This window comes from Anolis sagrei, chromosome 1, assembly GCF_037176765.1.
Source record: "Anolis sagrei isolate rAnoSag1 chromosome 1, rAnoSag1.mat, whole genome shotgun sequence".
In the NCBI taxonomy this organism is placed as follows: domain Eukaryota; kingdom Metazoa; phylum Chordata; class Lepidosauria; order Squamata; family Dactyloidae; genus Anolis; species Anolis sagrei.
In genome coordinates, this window is record NC_090021.1 from 19,306,778 (window position 1) to 19,334,261 (window position 27,484).

Sequence of the window (27,484 nt, forward strand, 5' to 3'; positions counted from 1 at the left end):
TTCTGAAGACTGCCAGTGTAGGGGGCTGTCTAAGATCTTTTGAGAGGGCGTTCCAGAGTCGGGGGGCCACCACAAAAAATGCCCTGTCTCGAGTCCCCACCAAGCGCGCTTGCGACGCAGGCAGGATCACGAGCAGGGCCTCTCCAGATGACCGAAGTGAACGTGTGGGTTCGTAGACGGAGATGCGGTCACGCAGGTAGGGTGGTCCCAAACCGTTCAGGGCTTTGTAAGTAAGCACCTGCACCTTAAATTGGGCTCGGAAAATAAACGGCAGCCAGTGGAGCTCCTTGAACAGGAGGGTTGACCTCTCTCTGTAATGAGCCCCGGTTAACATCCTGGCTGCTGCCCGTTGGACCAGTTGGAATTTCCGAGCCGTTTTCATAAATCCCAGCAACTACAATTCCCAAATGCCAAGGTTTATTTTCCACAAACTCCATGAGTGTTCACATTTGGGCATATTGAGTATTCATGCCAAGTTTGTTCCAGATCTTACTGTTGATTGAGTCCACAGTGCTCTCTGGATATAGGTGAACTACAACTCCAAACCCTTTCAGTATTTTCTGTTGGTCATGGGAGTTTTTTGTCCCAAGTTTGGTTCAATTCCATTGTTGGTGGAGTTCAGAATGCTCTTTGATTGTAGGTGAACTATAAATCCCAGCAACTACAATTCCCAAATGGCAAAATCAACCCCCCCCCCAAAAAAAACCCCCCACCAGTATTCAGATATGGGCATATCAGGTATTTATGCCAAATTTGGTGCAGTGAATGAAAATACATCCTGCATATCAGATCTTTACATTACGATTCATAGCAGTAGTGAAATTACAGTTATGAAGTAACAACAAAAACAGTTTTATGGTTGGGGGTCACCACAACATGAGGAACTGTATTAAAGTGTCATGGCATTAAGAGGTTGAGAAACCCTGGTCTAAATAAAACCCCAATAGAACTGGGGAAAACAAGCAAAAACAATAAGCAATATGAATATTATAAAGAAGCTTCCCATATTTTTTTTTTTTTTGGTTGGATTTAAACAGATGCTGCTGCTTGTGTGAACATTTCTTTAATCATGTAGCAAAAAAACATATTTACATTTCCCTGGAATAAACCAGAATACTGATTTTATGTTTTATGGGGATTGAACAATTGCCTTTAATTAAAAATGTGCGGAATTACAAATGAAACAGGTAGGCAGGCAATGACATAAGCAATGCAAAAAATAAAAAAAAGGGACAGATCGTTTTGAAATAAGAATAGTAAATTGGGAATATCGCCCCACTCAAGTAGCCTTCAAAATTGTGTAGCAACTCTGTGATGGATTTTAATTGTCATGAATCACTCATTACCAAATGTAGTATAAATATCATATCTGTGTTCCCAGACCTGCTCTCCAGTAACTTCAAAAAAAGCCAAGGAGCATGAAAGTCACTTTCTGTTGACGAGAGATGTCTGAAATTCTTAACCAAGGCTGTTGGTTTCTCATTCTCCATCGCTCTCCTCCCTCCCACCTACAGTGGCCAGTATCCCATTTCTTCCACAGCCGATGAATTACTGTGCAGACTTACATGGCAATTACATTACATTTAGCATGCACCACCAACTTCCACTCACTGTCTGTTGGACAAACAGTGCGCTCTAGTTTTAAATCTGCTTAATCTCTGTCAATGCACATGCCTTCCACTTCAACTTATTAAAAGAATGTTAGAGTCAGGAAGTCACTGAGTTTTCTGGAGGTGCATTTTGTATGGAACAAAATCAGTTTCTCTGGTTTTCTCCTATTTTTATACATTTTTAATGCCCCAGAGTACAAGTTACTTAAACAACGGAACATGAAGAGTATGTTTGAGAAAAATGAAAAGCCTTCAGAGATAGAATCAACCATATTGTGGACTTACTACCGTCCTAAGATCTATCTCACTATCTTCCTCCCATCATATTAGCATCAATTTAATTAATGACCATTTGTGTTGGACATGGAAAAATATGGAATGATGGTTTCACAAGTAGTGGTATCCATAATCCTATATCAGCTACATAAGTGTACTAAACTATATGTTATCTCTTAGCCTGATCCTGCCAACCCTGCTTTAGCTACATGCATACTTCTGCAAGATATTAGTCCAACTGATGTTTCTATCTCACTCCTTCCAACAATCTCCTGTGTGATAATCAGAACCATAGAATCACAGAATCATAGAGTTGGAAGAGACCTTGTGGGCCATCCAGTCCAACCCCCTGCCAAGAAGCAGGACAATCACATTCAAAGCACCCCCAACAGATGGCCATCCAGCCTCTGTTTAAAAGCCTCCAGAGAAGGAGCCTTCACCATATTTCGGGGTAGAGAGTTCCACTGCTGAACAGCTCTCACAGTCAGAAAGTTCTTCCTCATGTTCAGATGGAATCTCCTTTCCTGTAGTTTAAAGCCATTGCTCTGCATCCTAGTCTCTGGGGCAACAGAAAACAAGCTTGCTTCCTCCTCCCTATGACTTCCTCTCACATATTTATACATGGCTATCATGTCTCCTCTCATAACAATTAATCCATAGGGACTGCGAATGATAGTCAGTTATAGATGTATACATTGCAATCAAAGGATCAAAGAGTTGAGAGAGACTTCGTGGGCCATCCAGCCCAACCCCCTGCCAATAAGCAGTAAAATCCCAATAGTTAATTCCATCCTTTGTGTCTTTAGGGAAGAGTGGCCTAAATTCAATTGTTAGTGGGAATCAAGAGGAACAAGCTAAGCCAACAGTCACTTACTTACTTATGCGATCCCTCGTGGCTTGAGGATGATTGTCTTCCAGATGTAGTGTCTTGCTGATGGGTCCATAGGTGGCGGTGGAGCCCTATTCTTGATCCGCATGTTCTCCTGCAGTGAGGACATTGGTTTCCAGGCAGAAGGCGGTCGCGGTCAGGGTTGGCTTGACATGCCTCCCCTTTTGCCCTCTATTCATACCTCTTCGAATTCTGTAGCACTGATGGTCACAGCTGATTTCCAGTTAGAGTCCTCAAGGGCCAGGGCTTCCTAGTTCTCAGTGTCTATGCCACCGTTTTTGAGGTTGACTTTAACCCCATCTTTAAATCTCTTTTCCTGTCCACCAGCATTCCATTTTCCATTCTTGAGTTTGGAGTAGAGTAACTGCTTTGGGAGTGATTGGGCATTTGGACAATGTGGCCAGTGCAGCGGAGTTGATGGTGGAAGAGCATTGCTTCATTACTGGTGGTCTTTGCTTCTTCCAGCATGCTGATATCTGTCTGCCTGTCTTCCCAAGAGATTGCAGGATTTTTCAGAGGCAGCGCTGATGGAATCGTTTCAGGAGTTGCCTAAGACATCTGTAGACAGTCCACGTTTCACAGGCTTATAGCAGAGTTGGGAGGACAATGGCTTTCTAAACAAACATCTTGGTATCCCTATGGATGTCCCGGTCCTCAAACACTCTTTGCTTCATCTGGAAGAATGCTGCACTCGCAGAGCTCAGGTGGTGTTGTATTTCAGCCAACAGTTATCATCTGTTGATTCAGTGTATTCATTTATTCTGGTTGGGACTAACAGATAAAGGTGAATGGAACCTGGAAAAAATGGCTAGAGTTGCCTGGTGTGTTCCTTCTTTGGCTGCATCTACACTGCAGAATTAATACAGTTTGACACCATTTTAACTGCCATGTTTCAATGCTATGGAATCCAAAGAGTTATAGTTTTACAAACTCTGTAGCCTTCCATGTCAAAGAGTGTTGTGCTTTGCCAAACTAAACATCCCAGGATTCCATAGCTTTGACCCCATGGCAGGTAAAGTGATGTTAAATTATATTCTACAATGTAGCACCCTAAGTCAGTTACTTATACGCATCTTCTTGTCCAAGTAGTGGGGGTGCCTCCACCCATTTCAAAATGATTCCTCTCCCCCTTCCTATGCACACAGCCCCCTGCTCAAATCCTTGGCCATCCCTGCTACAGAATAGTGTTCTCGGGGTTGACTTCATTTCCTCCCTTATAATTCTTCCACCTTCCTTTAAGTATTAAGAGGAAGGTGAAATAATTATATGGAAGGAAATGAAGTTAAGCTTGGGAATGATATTGTATAGCACCTTTTCCCCACTCTTCCTAGAAATTAGTTGTTTACTTGTGCCCTGAATACTATTGTTAGTTCTCATAACCAACCCGCTGCTCAAATCAGGAACTCCAGCTAGAGCATCCCTAGTCAGTAGCTGTTCAGGTTTTTTTCTTAAGACATCTAGAGAAAGAGACTCCCTTGCCTCCCTAGGTAATGAGTTCAATTGCTCAACTTTTTTTTTTACTTTCAAGAGGTTCCTTTGACTATTGATTCATGAGTCAACAGTTGAATTAACAGGTCTACTCTAGTTAGCCCTACTGAGAAGAATCAGGTTGAAAAGATCCATTATTGCAGACAAATTTCGGTTGAAGATTCCAAACACCCACATCCATTTTTCTCCAGAATGTAATGAATCACTGCTTAGGTCAAGTACATATAAAGTGTTTTAGGAGCCCTTGTCAATTCCAGTAAGAACAATCAATGGTGAATAATTTGGATCTGGAGAATAATTAGAAGTTGCAGTCCAACAACATCAACGGGATGCACTTTACTCCTGATTTAGATGGTTATGAAAGACATCATAAAATTCGTTGAACTCACCAGAAGCCAACAAAAAAACTGTGTTTTAAAAAATAACATTCAAGTGATTTGGTGTTATATTACTGTTAAAGGAATGTGAAAATCCTCCCACATGTAAGACAATGTTTACATGCTTTTTCTCAAATTGAGAATTTCACACATCTTATGTTTTTCCCTGGGGAATAGCCAAGATTTGTATTTTTCATGAAGAATTCTTTGGATTTTCTTTTTGGTCATGTATATATTTTATAGTATAGAAAAATACCATATATACAGTATACACGTATTTAATGCACCGTTGAGTGTAATGCGCACTTCAATTTTCAAAAGCCTGGACAAAAAAGAAAAAAGATTTTATCATTCTATGATTCTAGGTTTGGCTGCTGAATATAGTATGCTTGTTGGCCATTTCACTGCATCCTTTGCCTTCCTGCCTCTCATGCCAGCTAGCTAACCAGTAGGACTCAGTTGTAGGGGTCTCAAATCACCCAAACTCTGGTCTTCATGATGTCCTAAGCTACCCACAAGGGGATCTTACTTCTGCTGATACCCACCCTCATGGCTCCCTTTCACCTGGAGCCAACTTGACTCTGGACCTGTGCAGCTCAAAAGCACCCTCACTTTGGAAAGCACTGTTCCAAGAAGAATGCAGCCTTTTCGCTTTTTTCCTCTTCTCCTTCCTCTTCTTCCTCTTCTTCGGCAAAGGCAATAGGGGGGAGGGGGAGTCCCAGGCTCACTCAATGGAAAAGGTTTGAAGTTGGTGGCCTTCATTCCTTCCTTAAGCCCAGGCGAGGCAGTGCTAGTTTCCTGTGCTCTTTTGTGTCCACAGAACTAGCACTAGGCAACCCTTCCTCCCACCCAGCAGCAATTCTTACCTTTCTCCTGTCAAGCATGTTGTTGGGCTCTTTTTCTTGAGCTCATGCCAACAATGAGCTCAATGAGAGGATGTCAGATGAGGGGAGGAGGGTCACCTCGGATGCATCGAAGAGCATCGAAGAGCCTAGGTAAATGTAGATATGCAGATGATTCCACTTTGATGGCCAAAAGCGAGGAGGGGCTGAGGAGCCTTCTAATCAAGGTGAAAGAAGAAAGTGCAAAAGCTTGGTTGCAGTTAAACATCAAAACACCAAGATTATGGCAACCAGACTGTTTGATAACTGGCAAACAGAGGGAGAAACTGTGGAGGCCGTGACAGACAGGAAATCAGAAGACGCTTACTCTCAATAAAATAGTAAAGAATAGACATCACACTGGCAATGAAGATCCACATAGTAAAAGCAACGGTATTCCCCGTAGCCACCTACAGATGTGAGAGCTGGACCATAGGGAAGGCTGAGTGAAGGAAAATAGATGCTTTTGAACTATGGTTTTGGTGGAAAGTTCTGAGAGTGCCTTGGACTGCCAGAAGATCCAACCAGTCCATACTTCAGGAAATAAAGCCCAACTGCTCATTGGAGGGAAGGATATTAGAAGCAAAGATGAAGTATAATGAGAAGACAAGAAAACTTAGAGAAGACAATTATGCTGGGGAAAATGGAAGGATTATATATTTTATATTTTATATTACATGTAATATTACTAATTATATTACAATATAATTGTATAGTACAATATAGTGATGTATAGCGCTGATATTGTACTGTGATCATGGTATAAAGTATTGTGTGTGTATATATATATATATATATATATATATATATATATATATATATAAGATATATATATATATCTTGTAAGCCACTCTGAGTCCTCTTCGGGGTGAGAAGGATGGCATATAAATAATGTAAATAAATAAGGAAAAATGAAGAGGAGCTGACCAAGGGCAAGATAGATGGATGGTATCCTTGAAGTGATTGGCTTGACCATGAAGGAGCTGGGGGTGGTGACGGTCAACAGGGAGCTCTGGCGTGGGCTGGTCCATGAGGTCATGAAAAGTCGGAAGTGACTGAACGAATGAACAACAACAACGGAGAGATTTTCCAATGAAGAAGTGAGCTTTTATTCCACTTCAAAAATTGGAGGCAAATACTGCGAGCTGTTTCTTTTTCTTCCCTGAACCAAGGAATGATTAATTTTGATGACATAATCTCAGCAAAATGTTTAGCATATTTTCACAATGATTGTTGTGGTGGTTCTTCCTTCAAACGGCTTGATCATTAATATAATTTACATTGAAAGTTTGCTTCTATACAGTACAAAAACCTACTTTATTATGAACAGCATGAGAACTTTAGACAGGCAATTTTGTTAAGTTAGTTGACATGAAGCTCAAGGAAACAGACGTGCTGCAAAATCAGATTACTAGAAACAAGGCACAACTGAATCTTGAGTAATGGGGCTTACCATGATAGGTGAACATTGTTAGCATACAGGAGCACACTTCTAAGTCACATTAGACTTACAGAGTCTTGCCTTCGCTGAAAAAGAGAAAATGTCTTCATTTTCTAATAATGAAGACACAGCTACCTTGCATTTTCACTCCCACTCTTTCTCCTCCACATCCCCATAGCTCGCAAGCTGACACTGTATTTGCATGAGCAGTGTTATTTTGCCCTGAATAATGAGGCTTGCTTTGTGTGACAACTTGATGGTTCAACCAGCAAAGCAATGAGTAAAGTTATTATCATAAAGCCATCGTCTTGACTGTCCATATTAAATATCTGCTCTTATCTGGATAGAGTAAATTTGTATGCTGCTGGCCACAACTTCAGACAATGACTAAATGCAACTCTTTATCTACTGGAAATATGAAGACCCCGATGGTCACATTTTACATAACTGCCACCTATAACTTTGAACCTATGTCATACATAATGTTGCTGGTAGTTATTCAGATGGTAGAATAAGTGAGTTGTCCGTCTTCTTTCATTTCAAAAAACAAAATAAAATGAGTGTCACTGTTGTCTAGTCCATGGTCCCCATCCCTACAGCCATTTTGTGGTTTGTGGAGAGAGGATGGAGCTAGAGAAGATCTGGCTATGTGGACACAGCCAGACAAAAGCTGAGAACATCTCCTCACATTAGCTTCCTCTAATGATGTCCCTGGTCTATGCCTCACTATAAGATCAAAACAAGATGCTTCCCTGATCCCTTCTTTTTCCCAATAGTAATAGCCAAACCATTAAATATGGTTCTTACAGCCTGGAGAGGGAGGTTGGATATTGCAGAGGGAGAAGGGGAATGCCAGCTTCTGCAAAGAACAAAATGCACAAACAAGCATGAATAGGAATTACACTTTTATATGTTACCAACAGGATGCTAGCTATAGAGCCAGTTTCTATGTTCACTTTCCATTTAATAGAAGGAATGGTGAACCAAATACCATAACTGAACATTCTCATTTACAGGAGGGAACATCCATACAATCGAAGATGTGTCTTTAAGGCCATTGCATAACACGGTGGGGACAAGGCAATTTCAGAAAGGAGTAAACAGCTTCTATATATTTCAGGCTGGGGAACAGTAGCAGAGTTAGGGGCCATTGTTCACATGCACTTCTCCCCACATACACAAACACTAACACACACGACACATGTACACATACACAGATTTAACTGATTTCTGGTTTTGTTTTTGTGCATTTTTGAGTTGTTTCTTTCAGAGATTGATTAGGATCTGGGGAGCAAAAACGCAATACATTGGCACAATTTTGATTCTCCCCAACTTGCTTAGGGAGTCACAAGGTTCTTTAAAATGGAGGTGTCTGGAAGATTGGGGGTCTGGGAGATAGCAAAGGTGCACCAAATGAAATTCAAGGGCCAATAAGTCGTGCTTTCAATACCCCAAATTTTCACAAAGCTCTCTCTATGCACTGGAGTCATAAGAAAGTTTTAAAACATTCTCTCCGTGTGTATGCATGCATGTGAATGCCCCTATATATGGATCTGTGTTTAGATCACATTACAAACATTTAGTGTTAATATAGAAAGTAATCAGTGAGGAAATGTGAGGCGTTGCGAATCATATCTGCATAATAGCACCCCTTATTGCATGCAGTGAATTGGACAACAGTGGCACTAATTCTTTGAAAATAAAGACTAAAAGGGACTGCAAAGCAGCCGTTAACCCATCCACCAAACTATTATGAGCCATTTGTGTATTGCTTTTTAAAGTGTGTCTCTACAGGAGCTAATGATTAACACAGGGAGGGTAGAAAATGACAATTCCACTCTAGCACTACACTTATTTGCTGCACGGAAAACCAGTATCAGCACCTTGACTTGTTGGTTCCTAAACAGCTTTGACTCCTTTTTGAGATCTAAGTTTGATCTCGGGAATTTGGCCCAGCAAGTGTCCTGTATTATATTAAGATGGATCCATGTTGGTGCAGGATTTCACAACCTTATTTAGTTTCTCAGTGTAGAATCACTGAAAATCTTCATCAGGAATGTCAGCTAAGACATCTGCCTTTTTTTCAGATAATCCAAAATCAGTGGGAGAGGGGAAAGCTAACAGATCCCAATCTACTGATGAGACATGACCTTTGGGTGAGGAAGTAACCATCATCCCAGAGTGGTGAAATGGGCATCACTGACTGCTCAGACTAGTTGGATTTCCCCTATCCCAATGGCACAGAGATTCAGTAGCTATTGGACCATCTGAGTACATGAGAACATCTTGAGCCCTTCTATACTGCTATGTATTCCAGAATATCAAGGCAGACAATCCACGTTATCTTCTTTGAACTGAGATATATGGTAGTGTGGACTCAGATCTTTCAGTTCAAAGTAGGCATTGTGGGTTATTCTGCCTTGATATTCTGGGTTATATGGCTGTGTGGAAGGGCCCTGAGTCTACAACACCAGATAATCCAGTTCAAAGCAGATAATCTGGATGTTATACCACTGTGTAGAAAGGGCCCTTGTCTTCCTAATCCACCTGAATTTTAGATTAATTAAGTTCATTTCTAAAATTAAGAATTGAATGGGAATATGCACAGGATTATCTTTACTAGCTCCTTCTTTTTCTCACAATTTTCCTATCATTTCATTCCCAATAAGCATTAGAGAGAGAGAAATATTGCCTGTACAAATCACCAACTTGAGTTTTCTGTGTGGTTAATAGATATCCATCACTGTTTATCATTATGCACTACTGTACCTTAGTAAGGCATTAACCACAGAAACAAATCTGGAAGTTTTATTAATGCATTCAAGTGTTTAGATATACTTCTAAATATGACATGGAAAGCATTTTTTTTGCATGTGAACCCTGGTTTTTCTGCTGTTTTATTTTATCAATATATACCTCCATGTTAGTGCAGTGAACCAAAAACTGGTATTATGTGAACAAAGTAAAGCATAAAAAAATTAAAATATTAATGCATCAGTGATCCCTGGGGGAGAAGCCGCTTCACTCTAGTCGTTTGGGATTATAACTTTCCCCTACCTGAACTACAGGTAAACGGTCAATTGAAGGATAATGCTTTATAGCAATTTTAGAGAGGGAGGTATTCACTAAGAGTTTGGGATAGGCAGTCACTTGTTGGTGGTGGTGGTTGGCCATTTGGCTACTTGGTTAGATGGTTGATTGGTTCCATCCATCTACCATATTCATTTTTAAAGAATGTTTCAATGTGTTTTCATTTTGGGACTGATGGAAATCTCAAAGCAATTCTTTTGGTTACCATTTTGTTTTCTCTAGATTGCTCTTATAGATTAAATACTGGCACATGAAGGTGAAGCCACCATTGTGAGGTAGTGAATCCACTGCATTTTAGCCCCATTTTCTGCAACTATCCAAAACTGACCAGGAGCACTTGAAAGGGAAACCTGAAACAGCTGAAGGAGGGACTCATAGTAAAATCTGAACTGGATTTGTCACCTCTATAGTGGCAGATCATTATTTCCAGTGTTGTTGCAAACAATACTTTTCCTCCTACCCTTCGTTCTTTCTTCAGGTGCCAGATGAAGACTGTGTTGTTTTCAAGAGCTCTTCATCAATTGACATCTTGATCTTTCATTCTTGTTACTATGGCTTTGTTTTATTTTGCCTTGCTTCTTGTGTTTACTTGAGTTTTAAATTGTTGTTGTCTAAACTGATCTGTTTTGACATGTTTGACGGTAAGATGCCTTGAGCATAATTCTGTAGGATTCCAATGAGACAGTCAATTAAAAAAAAACTCTGACTAAGCATGTGCTTTGGCTTCACAGGTGATTTATACATTGGAGGAGTTGCAAAGGAGACCTACAAATCCTTGCCCAAATTGGTTCATGCCAAGGAAGGCTTTCAAGGCTGCCTTGCCTCAGTGGATCTGAATGGACGCCTCCCAGATTTGATTTCAGATGCTCTGTTTTGCAATGGACAAATAGAACGAGGATGCGAAGGTATGGGAAAACCATTCTATAATCTTGTCACAGCCTCTTCTAATGTAAAACAAATTATCCTATACCCCATCATAGGGGTGTAATAGCATCTCCCCCGCTGTGCTATGTTTATTTGTACTTAGATGATGACAGTTCTCCATCTTACCCGCTGTCATCAATTTGTGCTGTGCTACAGTCATAAGCTGGACCGGTTTTACATTATTAATGAAGGTGGATGCTATTGAGATAGAGTTGTACATTGATGGCACAAAACACAAATTGAACTTGAGAACATTAACTTATCTTCCTGAATATAATCAGCAGAGCCACCAGCAAGCTGATTTCCATGTCTTCGTTTTGTTTGTGTCGCATTTTAATTAATTGTTGTGGTAATTAGCTCCCGTGCAGCAACTTTATATCATCATGGTGCTTAGATGGTAGTTAGTGTCTAAATTAGCTAATTTGATTTAGATGCACATTTGCTTTTAGCATAGGTTGCATGTGCAAATGAAATGTTAAGGTGCTTAGTAGAGTCTCCAGTTTATTTCAAGGCTTTTTATAGTCTCCTATATTCTTGCATTAGTTTGTTGCAGTATTTCAAGCCTGTATAACATGTAATGTAGAAAGTGGGAGCTCATCTCACCAGCCATTTATCATGGCTCACTAGGACCTTGATAAACCTCCTGTCATCAGTGTCTACTTGAGACCATGGCCTCTTCTACACTGCCATATAAAATCTGCCCTAGGAATCGCAAGTGAAGTAGGTCAGAAGGAGATGACTGAAACATAAAACAACTGAGGCCCCTTCAACACTGTTTTATAATCCAGGTTATCACATCACATAATCTACATTATCTGTTTTGCACTAGATTATATGAGTCTATGCTGCCTTCTAATCCAGGTCAAAGCAGATAATCTGGATTTTATATGTCAGTGTAGAAGGGGCTGAGTTTGGGCATACTGAGACCTCATCTATACTGACCATTAATGCAGTTTCAAACCAGAAACGAAGAAAGTTGTTTTGATGTACAAGTGATTACATAAGAAATCTTGCAGTCTAATGCCCAGATGATGATACGCAAACCATGGAACACTGATGCACACAAAGGGCTTTAGTTTATGTTCTTTTGTGGGAGTTTGTTGTCTAGCCACCACAGTTTGAAGCTAACTTCAAACTGCATTAAATGCTCAATGTATATACGGTCCTAGATAAGTGCTTCTCAAACTCTGAAGCAGCACTTTCTAACTGGTCCTGTAAAGAGTACCTGAATGAAAAGTATTGAGCTCCAGGGAAACTCACATTTCAGATGCAGGTATGCATTCATTGCCCCTCTTCCATAATACCAGAATGTGTTTAATTGCCACTGAATCTAAATCCTTATAGATCAACATTGGATTTGTAAAAAAAAATCTCCCTATTTTAGTAATCCTAGCTTTCCTACATAAACCCAAGGCTAATGTTGCTGCACCGATATTTAAAAGGCACATTGAAATATTCTGTATTTGAAATTTGCTGAAGGGCAGAATTCTGTTGGTGGCATACTCATATCAAAGTCCCTCTACAAATCTGATGGTACTTGTTGGCCTTCGTGCAACATGGATATTCAGTTGTATTAGTAGAGTTCTGCCTACCTAACCATCATGCTAATAGATACACTAGAATAAAAATGCATAACACACTATAGGTATTTAGTAGAAGGGTGATGTAATACGAAGTCCTAAATCCAATTTCATGTGCAAAGCAGACTCATTGAATCAACCATTGAATGGTAAGTGAACACTCATGTAATTTGATTGATTCATTGGCTCTAGTTGAGAATAAGAATCAGATTTGAATCATAGCTGGAGATTATGCAGTCCTCAGATGTTGATGGACTACAAAGCTCCATACTCATCTCTGTTGGTTGTGCTTAGTGGGGCTGACAGGAGTTGCTGTCCAACAGCATCTGGAGAGCTATACAGTTCCCTCTGTTTGGAATCAAGAAGATGAAAACCAACCTATTCTATCCAATGTTTACTCATATACTTTAATTTGGTCCCCTGTTGCATATTTCTCTTTGATCTTTTCTATTCTTGTGACTTGAATTCTAATTTTAATTTGATGATTACCATTGAATGACTAAGGTGTAAATAAGAGTGTGATTGTATAATAACCAAACACCTAAAGCTAATGTCACTTTATTTGGTAAATCTATGTAAATAACAGATTCTAATGCAGGTGAAAAGGGGAACAGAAGGTGATGTATTTTGTCAGTGCCTGGAGCCTGGTATTTAAATAGCTATTTGATAACGTAGTTGACCAAATTCTTAAAGATCACAATTTTTAACAATTTGAGGGTTTTTTTTAAAAAAAAAAGATGAAATAACAAATGGCAATTCAGATTATTGATTTTATTTACACAACAAAACTGGAATGATGAGGATGTGAGTTGAATGGATACAAGCAAAGTGTGGTGTGTACTTTAAAAAGGCCATTCTAATGGCTTCTTTGCTAGCCTAGCAGTCTTTTCTACTATTTATCTCTTCATTAAAAATGTAATCAGAATAGATTGAAATTCAGTGCCATCAATAGAGGGAAAGATCTGGGTATTTGGAGAGATGGATTTTGGAGATGCAATGGTAATGATCATTTTTAGGTGTCCTGTTCTAGAATATTATCTATAACATGGGCATTGATGGGGTGAGGGGGACAATAGCACTACACGGATAAGCATTAGAACTTTTGATAAGCCAGTGTCCTGTAACCAGGGATGATTAGAATATCAAATCTATAAATCTAAAATCTTTTTACAAAGATACTTCACTACTCTAGCCAAATCTTCATGAACACCCAGCTTCTTAGCTGCCGGTGGTCTCTCCATTTGAGATCCTTTCTACACTGCCACATGAAATTCAGGTTATCTGCTTTGGTAATCTGGATTATATGGCAGTGTAGGAGGGGCCTGAATCTTCTCACTGATATAGGCTTCTAGTAATGATTATGGTCTCCAGGTTGAAGTTCGGCTCCTTTAAAGATTTCCATACTTTAACCATGGCATGGAGACTGGATCCGTTAAAGGCCCCATTGAACTGGATAATGTGGCAGTGTGGACTCAAATAACCCAGTTCAAAGCAGATATGGTGGATTATCTGCCTTTATATTCTGGTTACATGGCTTTGTGGTAGAGTCCTATGAGAGAGGGGGGAGGTCCCCCACAAAGCCATTTAACACAGAATATCAAGGCAGATCTTCTTTGAACAGGGTTATCTGAGTCCTTTCATGTTACATAATTGTAATTGTAAGTAACTGTGAGTTCTCGTTAACCACCAAAGCAGCATCCTGTGGATATTTGGTGGTTGCATTTCAGAAAGAGGCAATTAGCACGTACAACCAGAGAACTGAAGTGCCTCCCCAAACTATAAACCTTAGGATCCCATGTTTCCATGGTATATAGGGACATAATGAGATCTTGGAGACAGGATCCAAGTCTAAACTGAACATCCTTTATGTTTCATATATACCTTATACATATACCCAGAAGACAGTTTCTACAATATTTGTAATCATTTTGTGCATGAAAAAAGTTTGTATACATTGAGCCATCAGAAAGTGAATATGTTAGACTCTCAGTCATCAAGATGGACAATTTTGGATTTTGGAGTGTTTTGGATTTTGGAATTCCGGATGGGGACGCTCAACCTATATTGACAAAATGAACTAGTCTCAGATCCAAGATGTCAAGGTAGGATCCAAGTCTGTAACCTTGCCAGCAGAGGGCTCAAGCAGCCGCTCTTCAGTAGTACTCTGCTGGCCCTCACTGTGGATACAAGGGTTATACATCTGCTTATCCTTAGAAGACTCAGAGCATGATATGTTTTGTTCCTGTGTAAGATTTTATTCTTTTTTTCAGTCTCAGCATGTCAACAAAATGAATAAAAACACAAACAATGTGTTATTTGTCCCCCAAAAAAGCAATTCAGGATTTTCCTCTTTTAAATTTGGCCCAAAAATGTGCAAAAAAGGCTTTGCGGTTTTTTGTACAAGACTTTTTGTTGGCCAGATTTAGAGGAGAAAAATCCTGAAATCAGAAAAAAATGGAAACCTCACACAGTGAAGAAAAAAGAACTTGAAACAAACAAACAAATAAATGCATTCCTACATTGTGGTAGTCAGTAAATGGTTGCACTGTTATCAGTTTAGTTGTGAATCAACTCTGGGTTTTGGTCTGAACTTTATGGGAGCTATTCACATGCTGAATGTCATCTTGAAAATAAGTTTGACATTTGAGAGAGTGCTTTCAAACTTTGGTTTCATGGTCTCCACTGACATAGAAGTCATGAAGGTCACCAAAAGCCGTTGGATGGTGGTTCTTCTTCCACCAGTTTCAGATGTCTCCAGGAGGCAGTAAGGTTACAACTGGACCTCTAAAGCTGCTTATTCCGACCTGGAGCTGCCCCTTTACCTGATGAATAGTTTGCCTTCTGACCTCCAATCTGGCTTGTTTTCAAGGTAAAAACCATGACACATACATACAAATTGGACACTTGTGTAAACATTTGACTTAAATGGCTAGACACCTCCACTGAGACCATTTTGTTAAAAGGAAATCAGATGCTTATATACAGGGATGGGAACTAACACGAGTTTTGAAAGAAGAATGAAATGGCAAATTTGAGCACTTTTTTGACCTTACCCATTGCGTACTGGGGGGTGGGGGAGGTTAATATGTAATTCTTGGCATTTATTTCAGTCCTAATTCTGCTGTTTCCAGCAGAAGGCCTAGGGAACAGGATGATGGGAAAACAAAATGTGCTAAAGATGGAACCAGCTGCTGCTGAACATAACAAATGGCTAGTCAGGATTAAACCATGCATTCCCTTTGCTAATATGTTTGCGACTGTCCTACAAAAAGACATGGTTTTAATTTTCCTTCATTACATGTCATCAGCTCAATTAACCATTATATTTGTAGTCAAATACTGGCAAATTACTGCATTCTCATTTTGGCTTGCCTGGAGATTTATGTCTATTAGCATTAATTTATTTGCATTACATGGAATTTCTTTTTCCTCTTTCAAGAGCGGCATGCACGTTTTCTCTCTCTGAAGAGTCTTTCTGTGTTTGATGCCATTTCGATATTTGCTTACTAACATTGAATATATTTTGCTTTTTTTTATTTTGCTGACAAAGTTGCATTGATGAAAGCTGATTTGCAAGGTAGATGGCCCTTGTGTATATTAAACAAGACTGAAACCCACCCAAAGGTACATTGGGAAACATCAGCCTCCTTGATGCTGATGCGCATTAACATTGCATCAGATTTTTTTTTCTATTTTCTTTTTGAAAAAAAAAAGATGCAGGAAACCTTTCCTCTTACAGGATATTTTGCATAAAGGCTTTCAGTCTTGTGTCTATTTGTATAGTGATTGCTTTAGTGCTTTGATCATGCCTTTTTTCTTTAAGTTCTTTTCCCCCTGCCTTCAGTGGTTTAGTTGATGATCTTAGAAATAGACTAGCTTTATGTCTCACGTGTGATGTCACTTTTGAGCATGCCAGTGCATTAGTTGGCTGATTCCTTCTTCTCCCCTTTTCTTTTCAAAACCTGCATGGGATTATTTTAAGCATGCAAAAAAAGATACTTGCCAACATTCCTGCTAAGAAACCAAGACACAATTTATTTTAAATAAATACACCAACCCAAACATCTCTTGAGTTTCCACGTGTGTAGGCCTGAATCCTGTTGCAAATGGCTACTAGAGGAGGCCCATTGAATCCATAGAATTTACTTATGTTTGGACTCAGCAGTGAATAAAGGATTGAATAGGTCTACTTGTGTCCAAAAAAGCCCAATTGGATTCAGGCCATAGCTCTTCATCAAATCATTCCTTGGATGGCAGAACATTTCTTTTTCTAGCTTGTTTTGCTTTTTTTCCTTCCTTTTTTTCAAAACATAGTTTTATATTTTGTTTCCCACAGTATCTGGCAGAACTCATCACGCTGAAGAGAAATAATCATAGATATTGGAGTGAAAGTAGCAAGATTTGCAACCACCTCATTTTGCTTGCGTTAGCGCTCTTATTTTGTTATATTTCTGAATGGACTCATCCCTTTACATCCCTCCACCCCTTGAATAAACAAAACATCACCATATGGGACTTCTGAATGAGCAGTCTTTAAGAACAAAAGCTACCACCAATCCTGTTCTCCGGTCTTTCCTTTGGTTTGCTCTTTGAACATGAGATGTTGGCAACTACCCTGTGTGATCCAATGGCACGTGTGGTGGCTATGAAAGACAAACATCCAAGTTTTCTCTCTCTTTCTTTCCTCCTGTGTGTTGCCTTCTTAGGTCCCAGCACAACATGCCAAGAGGACTCATGTGCAAACCAAGGAGTCTGCTTGCAGCAATGGGATGGATTCAGCTGCGACTGTAGTATGACCTCTTTCAGTGGAACGCTGTGCAATGACCGTGAGTACATTAAAGACTCTCTCTGTCTCTCATTTGAAAAGTCTTAAGGGCTCTAAGGCAAGTAGCATTGGAAGCAAGTGTCTGAAATAGTGTGTTATTTTAATATTATACATTTAATTGATCTGGCATACTCTGCAAGGAGTATTTTATAAAAAAAATATTATGCACAACTGAGATATTACAGTCACATTTGCAGATACATGGCAAGACTTCCCGGGATATACAAGCAGACTTTGGAACTCTGATGCTACAATTTATGTACTAGTACTGATGTCTGAATGTGATCTTTGGGTAAAACACATCATATATTCCTTTTTCTTGGCTTTTCTGTGTGTGAGGGAGGGAGGGGAATTCTTTCAGTTCTCACTTTCTTAAGATATATTGTAATTTTGTAGCATTATATCATGTGGGTAGTAATTACTGTGAAACAGTTGACAACCCTCATTACCTTCCTGCGTCAAGCTGCTTGAGGTGGCATGGAAGGCTCTGTCAAAAAATTAATAACTTGGGGTTTTATTCCACTTAAATGTCATCTGAATAAATTCTGGTATTGCTTACAATCACATAACCTTGGGGTTGAGAAAGTCTTTGGGTCTTGAATGCATCTGAGGTGAATCAATGTGATGACTAGACTAAGGGCAAGGTACAAAATCGTATTGATCCAGTATCTCTCTCATGGTGTGGAAATGTCTTTGTAGCTGGGAGGAGTGTACGATAGGTGCTCATATTCAGATAGAAGAGGGCTTCTGCTACCCAAACACTTTTAATGGGTAAAACTGAAAACTCTTCTCTTAAATAGAGATGCACCTTTTTGATCATTGGAGTCCTAAACATGGCCCAAACCCACATGTCTATATATGTATTTGTTTCATAAACCTTTTGCCAAGTCATGATGTACCACTGTATACAGCCACACAGGAAATGTGGAAATGTATTGTTCAGCACCACTTAGTAAGACTGCAGTCACAACATGAATCAGAGATAGACTGGGAGGGGCAAGAATCATGACGTGTCAGGAAATGGAGTAAAACTGGGCACATCTTTATATAGTTTGTGGGGGGATTATGGTGAGGAAGATTCCAGCAGAGGCCATTTCATCCAATACAGTTATAGCATTATGATTCCACTAACTATCCTGGCAACATCGTATGGAATCCTGGGGTATACATTTAGGGAGAGGAATTTAGAAATTTCAACCAATGAGCTCTCACCAAACTGCAAGTTTTTAGATTCCATAGGACAGAACTATGACATTTAATATGGCAGCACAGAATGACACCTGTGTAATGTGAAAGGGTCCCAGGTCAATAGCATGAGCTGTTGCGATGCTGGAGGTGTCACGGGCATGCTGGCTTTCATTCTAGGATGGACTTTGAGTTGACATGTCAAATATCTTGAGAGGATAGGTCTCCAGTGAGAAGGGGAAGATGACCTATGCTGATTTTAGCATCACCTTTGTAGTCTTTATATAGTGAAGTGGTCTTCCAAGTGCTTTCCAGTTTCACATATCCTATTTTTCCACCATACGGGCCAGGTAAAAGACCTGCTTAATATTTAACTCCACACTATTCTGACAAGACAGGGAGGAAGCAAGGGAGGGAGGAAAGGAATGGAGCATCTTTAGTTTTCTAAATGGTTCTTCTGTCCTTCAAATTATCAGCATGTTCCTTTTTTCCATTCTATGAAGGAAATCACATTTAGACATCTTAACCTTTTTTCTACAAGGATGAAGCAGAATTTTAAAGTGTCTTCTGTGCTATTAGATTGATTTAAAATGAGTCTTCCTGGTCTGACAATAGAGCAAAGAGACAGTAATAACTGCTGATCGAGAATTCACATAATATTGCCTTCAGGCTATATAGCAAAACTGGGATCTGTGGTATTTGTAAGGAACATGCAGCCCTTTTAAGAGTCTCAGTGTGACCCTTGGGCCATTTTTGCTTATTATTGTAGCCCAACAAAGCCTACTATTGTTATTGTGTGATTTTCTAATTTCTGGAGGCCCTAAAACAAACTGATCACAGGATTTGGGTCCTGGGAGTATGTGACTTGCCCAAACCCTGGTCTCCAAAGTCATTGTCCAATGCTCAAACTACTACACTATGCTGACTTCTGACACATACCCATTTTCTTTTAATCAAAAAATGCATCCCTAAATGGATAGGAACAACTTTGCAGGGCTGGAGAATGGTGTTGAAGAGCCAGTGTAGTATAGTGCTTCAGTGACTTGGACTGCAGTCCTGGAATACCAGGGTTCAAATGCCCATTCAGCCAAAGAAGCCTATAGGGCAGTGCTTCTCAACCTTGGATCCCCAGATGTTTTTGGCCTACAACTCCCAGAAATCCCAGCCATTTTACCAGCTGTTAGGATTTCTGTAAATTGTAGGCCAAAAACATCTGGGGACCCCAGGTTGAGAACCACTGTCCTAGGGTAATATTGGGCAATTTATGCTACTTAAGCCAAAGAGGAAGACAACAGCAAACAGTCTCTGAACACATCTTCCCCCCCTAAAATCTTCTATGATTGGATTTCCAAAAATCAGATTCAACTTGAAGACACATAAAATGCAGTTGGGGAAGATTCTACCCCTTGGAAAAAGACAAAAACTACCTCCTGACTGGTCTCAAAAAGATGTTATATGCTGTTACTTCCAGTTACCCAAAATGGAAGTCACAAAAACACAATGGAAGTCTGAGGGAGCCATAAATGAGGAGTATAGCACTAAAGGATCTTTTGAGTACCTTAAAAAATGTCTGCTCGACTCTTCCAACATGAAAACTTCTGTACTACCTCCCTGAAAAAAATAGCAAAATCTGCTCTGAATCTCAACATATCATCTATTATAATATATTATCACACATGTCCTCTAACAATGTAACTGTAGTTACTTTTATAGTCTATTGCCTACAAAATGGTTGAAGAAGATTGTGGCATAGTAGTTGAAGTCCTGTTTCATGTTGTCACTAGCTCTGTTTCCTGACTACTTTGGAGCAGGAGAGAGGGTTAAAATTATACACTAATTATTTGTTAGTTAGCTCCCCAGTTTTGCCTTATTGTGACCATAAAACAGCTTTAGGTTGGTTTGGTTCTGTGCCCCAGCTGATTACTTTAGCAGTTACAATTGCCATATCTGATTTTACTGTAGAATGTTTAAAATGAACTGAGGGTTGTCCTCCGATTGCTGACATTCCCCATTGACTTCACCTTGGGATTTTGCATTCATTATCATCTAGTAAAGCCATTTTTCTCTTACCCTCCCACTTGAATGTGTTCATGCATACACAGACACATACACTGAAGGCTTTGAAGATACGCCAAATGTTTGTATTTATAATCGGTTTCCTCTTTTTTGAATTATAACCTGCAGAAATCTTCATTGGAATGAGGCAGCTATCACATTTTTTTTTAGAATTGGTGTAACAAAATTAATTACTGAATGTATGAAGATAGACAGTAAGAGAAAAAGAAAACATACACACATTCATTCAGAAGCTGCAATCTGATGGGGAAACAGTCTTTGGATGTCTTGCCAAGAAAACCATGTGATAACTTTGTCTTACGACCTCATAACAAAAGGCTAAAATCGGTGGCATACACCAGTTTAGCCCAGTTCACCCTCAGAGCCCACCAGCTCCCATAAAATGATGCTGGGGGGACTGTGGGTGAAGTTGGGTGGAGCCAGCACATGCTGCCACCGTGGCAACATGGGAGGCTTCCCATGTTGCCATAGGAAGCTATGGGAGGAAGCTGCATGAAAGACACTTCCTCCATGGGATCACCCTTTACTGGAGCTGGGTCACACAGGGTTCTCTCCCCCCACCCCCCGACAATGCGGAGTGACTCCAGCAACCATGTAACAAGATAGAGTTCCTATAAGTCAGAAATGACTTGGGGGCACACAAGTAAAATAATTCATAGGATTCAAAAAGCCTTTTCTAGTTATAGTCCTCCATACTCACATATTCTGCGTCCACAGACTCAACCATCCACAATTTGAATTTTTTACAAAAGAAAATCCAAAAATAACCCTTGATTTTGTCATTTTATATAAGGGACACAATTTTACTATATCATTTAATGTAATGTAGTAATAGTAGTAATTTTATTAATTAGCCCATAAGCCATATCATAATACCAAACCAAACAAAAAGGCTTGATAAGACTTGAGTGCACGCTATGTGTTAAGTTAAAATAAGACACTTATTTACATGTACAGTAAATAAATATGGTAAGATATGATAAAACCAAGTATATATATTATATTTCTTTATCAGCCTTACCATTTATCCCAATTAACCCCGCATATGTGGTTCTCAAAAGTATTGTTTTGCTTAAATACAGAGCTGTTTTATATGTTATTTTTGGGTCATGGCCATACATAAAATATGTTGATCTGATGTGAGATTCCCAATACATTGTCCATTTCATATATGGACCAAGGTAGAAGTCTTTCACCTTCTGATACAATTTACAATCATATAATATGTATGCTATATCCTCAGTTTCAGGTGCTCCACAGATACAAATCCGTTCATTATAAGGGATGCTGTTAAATCTGCCATATGTGACCATTGTATCAAGCTGTATATAATGTGACTTGAGCAGTCATGGATTTTGGTGTCCATGGGAGATCCCCAGCAAAACCCCATCACGTATCAAGGGCTTGTTGTATTTATTTATATCCAGATATAACTCCTCAGTATAGTGAAGTTAGCATAGTTCACGAAACTTGCACAATTATTATTACAATCCTTACATTGATATTTTCACTCTGTCATCCAGGGTGACCTCAATTCAGGGAGGCGTGCCATTTGTGCCACGTCTAGCTTTCACTTGACACATTTCTCTGATATTTGTATTATTTCCATACTTAATATCTATTGCAGTGAACCTGAACAAAAATCATGGATATGTGGAATAGAAATTTAATGGCTGAGAGAGATATGTACAAAGAGTGTATGCTTATACAACACTGATTTCTGCCAGGCTGCAGAACGACTACCAGAATCACTCACACACTGATGTTGGCTGGTGGATTTTGAGACTTGTTATACAAAAAATGACTTTTCTAAGATCAGATTCCAGATTTTAAAAGTAATAAGTTGCTATTCAGTATCTGATTGTTGGCAGTTATCTCAAAGCGATGGCTAGCATTTTTTCCTGATATTATATGATCAGGACCTATATGCAAGGGAAGGTGAACCACAAGGGTACTTGAAATATTATTGCTGAAATTTTAAAAACCATCTATCGGCTGATTTGAATGTGAATTAACTTTTCTTATATAAAAAAAATGTTGATTGTTTGGGATCCAATGTATTTTCATATTTTCATATCTGTATAACCTAAAAGAATTAAAATAACAAAATAGCAATGGCTGGGTACATAAAGGAATAAATGCTACAGGAATGTGATGTATTCAGACATGAAAAGTTAAACAATAATGAGAATGTAGATGCTAAGATCTAAATCCTACTGTTACCGCTAATTAAAGTAGACCCATTGCATTATTGCTGTGGATACCATTCAACAGTTTATTCACTGGTTCTAATCTAGATGGGACTAACCCACAAGAGAAACAGTAACTGATTCATATATTTGCAAAAGGAGGCTAGGCATGCATCTACACTGTAAAGTTAATGCAGTTTGACCCCACCTTCATTTCTATCAGATGTAGTTTCACAAGGTCTTTAGCCTTCTCCATTAAAGCACACTGGTGCCTCACCAAACTACAACTCCCATGATTCCCTAGAACTGAACCATAATGGTTAAAGTGATGCCAAACTTACACTGACCACCACTGACAAAATACTACATGGTGATTACATAGATTTATTTTTCTTCCCTCTCTTCAGAGAGGTGAAAAATAAGGATGAGAAGGAGAAGAAAAAAGTTAAAAAAGAAAAACTTGAGTGTAATTGGCATAAATGGATATCTAGTTTTCTTATATTTGAGGGGGTTGTAGTTTGGGTGCTGCCTTGGTGATCATATCCTTTGGTCAGGTACCTGAGTATTATTCACAGGACATATGATGAAGCCTTCCAAATGAAATTTTTAATAATAATAATAATAATAATAATAATATATTTATATTCCGTCCTATCTACCCGAGGGCACTAGGTGGATGCCTCTGCCTTCCTGTGGCAGGAACTGGCAGGAGAACATTGTTGGTGTTCACCTTGGTACCCTCAATTTGGGGGGTGGAAGGAGATATCTGGGATGGCCCCTCTAAGTTTCAGGGATCTTGAGATTTTTCCCTTTGGGGCTAGAGTAGGGGATTCCTGCTTTCACTTATAGAACTTTGGAGCTTAGGAGGAAGTGTCCCTGGAATAGCCTTCCAGTAATGACTGTCCAGGCCAGCAAGCCATTGGTGTCAGGTGTTCGCCCAGAGGTAGATGAGGAGGTAGACATGGGGTGATAACTGTTCCTCCGTCATGACCTATTTCTTTGTTGCTCCCTCCAGGTTAGTTTTACTGCACAGGATTGCAGTTTAAATTGGTCAACAAATGACCCTTTGTTCCATATTTTGTTGTCCTGTCTCTTATTTCATGGTGTTACTTCAAACAGCTTAAGCTATTACAATCAGAATGTGAGTTAACCAAGCCCTAGTTATTGTAAAAAAGAAAAACCCACTCTAATTGCATTTCATAGAATCATAGAGTTGGAAGAGACCTAATGGGCCATCCAGTCCAACCCCCTGCCAAGAAGCAGGAAAATTGCATTCAATGCATGCCCAACAGATGGCCATCCAGCCTCTGTTTAAAAGATTCCAAAGAAAGAGCTTCCGCCACACTCTGGGGCAGAGAGTTCCACTGCTGAACAGCTCTCACAATCAGGAAGCTCTTCCTCGTGTTCAGATGTAGTTTGAAGCCATTGTTCCGCGTCCTAGTCTCCAGAGCAGCAGAAAAAAAGCTTTCTCCCTCCTTCCTATGACCTCCCCTCAAATATTTATACATGGCAATCATGTCTCCTCTCGGCCTTCTCTTTTCAAGCTAAACATGACCTACTCTTTAGGCCGCTCCTCATGGGGCTTGTTCTCCAGACCCTTGTTCTCGGACACATTCCAACTTGTCAATATCTCTCTCCAATTGTGGTGCCCAGAATTGGACAAAATATTCCAGGTGTGGTCTAACCAAGGCAGAATAGAGGGGTAGCAAGACTTCCCTCGATCTAGACACTATACTCCTATTGATGCAGGCCAAAATCCCATTGGCTTTTTTTGCTGCCGCATCACATTGTTGGCTCATGTTTAACTTGTCCACGAGGACTCCAAGATCTTTTTCACATGTACTGCTCTCAAACCATGCATCCCCCATTCTATATCTTTGCATTTCATTTTTTTTCTACCTAAGTGGAGTATCTTGCATTTGTCACTGTTGTACTTCATTTTGTTAGTTTTGGCCCATCTCTCTAATCTGTTAAGATCTTTTAGAATTCTGCTCCTGTCTTCTGGAGTATTGGCTATCCCTCCCAATTTGGTCTCATCTGTAAACTTGATGATCACGCCTTCTAACCCTTCAAGCATTATCATTTCCTTTCAAAGTCTGACTATGGTAGAATGCACGTTTTTTGTTAAGTAAATAATCTGAGACTATTTCTTACAAAGATGATCTATACCCAATTTCCAGTTCACTTAAAAGATAGTGAAAAATGCAAGAACGGTTTGGCCTGAGATGGCATGGTTGTTGTCTTTCTCTTTTGTCAGATGATAATAAGACACTTGTAGTTTCAAGGCCAGTACAATCTTCAGAGGTGAGATATGATGGAAGGTGTTATATTGTTCAGTACAACGGAAACTGGTAAGGGGGGAAAAGTGTTCCTGAAAACTAGGATTATATAGAAAACTTTACAAAAAGAACACGTAATGATTACTCTCACAAATGGGTGGCTATTCTTGCTTCTCTGAGAAACAACCTCCCCCTCCCCTCCATGAAATCCTTTTGTAACATCCTCAGTATTAGTAACAGCAGGTTTTCAGTATTGGGAATGTTCTGCTCTTAGACCAGACAGCTTTTATATAAGTATCAGGTTGAAAATGATCCTGACCCCAAATTAGAGGCTCTATATGAAATGCTGCTTTCCAGTCTTTGCAGGTCCTCGGACAAAGTTCTTTTTGTTTGAAGTTCCTGGATGTATGACTCTATTAAGTCAGGAAACAACTTAGTTGCAACATTTTGTATCATTGCCATTATGTGGAAAGGGTCTAGAGAAAACTAGGTTTTTCCCAGTGGTTTCCCATTAAACAATAATCAGGTCTGACCAAGATTAACTTCTAGAATCAGATGAAATCAGTTACATTCAGGATGGTAAGACAGTTATTTCTTAGTTCCAGACTGACATTGAGATACATTAAGCCAAATAATATGGAAAATATTGCTTTTGAGGACCAAGGCATGCATACTTCGTTAACTATTGCTATGTCACCCACATAATTTAAATGTCTATTTTAATTGTCTATTGTTTTTATGGCATTGAATAGTTACCCATCTGTAGAGCCACCTTGAGTCCCCTTTGAGGTGAGAAGAGTGGGATACAAATATAGTAAATAAATAAATACAATTGGAGACTCATTCAGAACTTGGCAAAGCTATGCTACAATGGTGAACCTATAAAGTGATATGTGTCCCAATCCAAATTTTTATTGAAAATGCTGCTGGAAAGACTTGAATCTTAGCTGGAGCACTCAATCTAGGAGGAGAGTAGATAGAAAAGTATGAGAATTTAAAAAGTAGTTTGTTTGTTTATGGGACTATACCTTACATAATCCCCATGACAGCTGTGACTGTGTTGTAATATCCTGGGATGTAATCCCCCCCCCCCCAAAAAAAATCTGGATTAAAAGAGAAATCAAGAGTTTTAAACAGGATGGAAATCTGCAATGCATAGCAGAAGGGGATTGGACCTGTCTCTTCCAGTCTCTCCCAACTCTATGATTCTATGAATTTTGTCTGCAGAAATATGTAGCTCAATAGTCCAAGACATGGTTTGCATATAGAACATCCTGGATTCATTAATTTCCTATTATTGGGGAGAATGTCATGGATGGGAGTCGGTATGCAGTAATGATCTGCGTGTTGGACTTACCACCTCAGCATACATACCTCTGGAAGCATCCTACTATGCTTCTGCTCCAGCTGCAAGTCAGATGGGCCCGCTGCCCTGTGGAAGATCCTCCTTCATTTGGGGTGGAAGTGACACTCAATGCTTCACTCTCAACATGGGAGGTTTCCTGTGTTGTGCTGCCTCCAATGGAGTGATGCTCCCCCCATTTGATAAGGGAAGTGTCACTGCTAAGGAGCAGCGCATGGGGTGATGGATTCACCCTAGCTGCTCTCCAATTCCATGACTAAGCCAGGACTCTTCACCCAGCTAATATGATCAGGTCGTAAGACACTGGGAGACCAGGGTTTGAATCCTCACACAGCCATGGAAATCCCTGGGTGACCCAGGTGATCTTGCCTCAAAGGAAAGAAATGGCAAATATCTTCTAAACAAGCTTTGCCAGGAAATCCCCATAGGAACTTGACCATTGAATCACCAGAAGTTGGGAATTGCTTGAAGGCACACAACAATAAAATGTGAAGAAAACATTTTCTGTTTGACACATAATATGAACCTAATTCAAATTTCCTGAACTAACCTATTTTTTATTTCTCTGATTATGGTGTCACAGTTCACCATTTTTTTTGCAAAAAAAGAAAAGAAAAAAAGACTAGGATGGGAAAAATGGCATACAAAAAAAATTACATCATGGAAAACCTGTTCCAATAATATGAGAAACAGCAGAATATGTGCACACTCCTACATATAATTTCTGTTCATGGTTTAAACCAAAGTTGTCTGACCAAATTTATGCCTGAAAACAAAAACATAAATATTATGAAGCATAAAAAATGATAGGGTGCATTTTTATGGATGAATTTTCCCAGTCAGTCAGTACAAATAGTCCTGGGCTACAGGAATGAATAATTTGAGCTTGTACAAACCCTCTTCCTATATTTTCCTCATTGACGTTGAGGAACACCTATTCATTTCCTTTATCTCTGACTGGCATTTCAATAATGAGTTTTCAAATTATAGTATGATCCTATAAAGCCCCCC

The 27,484-nt window shown here is 39.5% G+C and overlaps 1 protein-coding gene across 39 annotated transcripts in view; it reads left to right on the forward strand.

Moving 5' to 3' along the window:
* The window catches only part of NRXN1 (neurexin 1), a 1,138,555-nt gene that overhangs the window by 591,229 nt on the left and 519,842 nt on the right, over nucleotides 1–27,484 (forward strand). For 23 of the 39 annotated variants that reach the window (XM_067462993.1, XM_067462997.1, XM_067463056.1 and 20 more), the window contains 2 exons: nucleotides 10,784–10,957; nucleotides 17,263–17,382. In XM_067462993.1, coding sequence (XP_067319094.1) covers nucleotides 10,784–10,957; nucleotides 17,263–17,382 — 294 coding nt within the window. Of the gene's footprint in view, nucleotides 1–10,783; nucleotides 10,958–16,106; nucleotides 16,134–17,262; nucleotides 17,383–27,484 lie in introns of all 39 variants that reach the window. The other 16 variants (XM_067462984.1, XM_067462983.1, XM_067462987.1 and 13 more) reach the window with 1 other exon arrangement.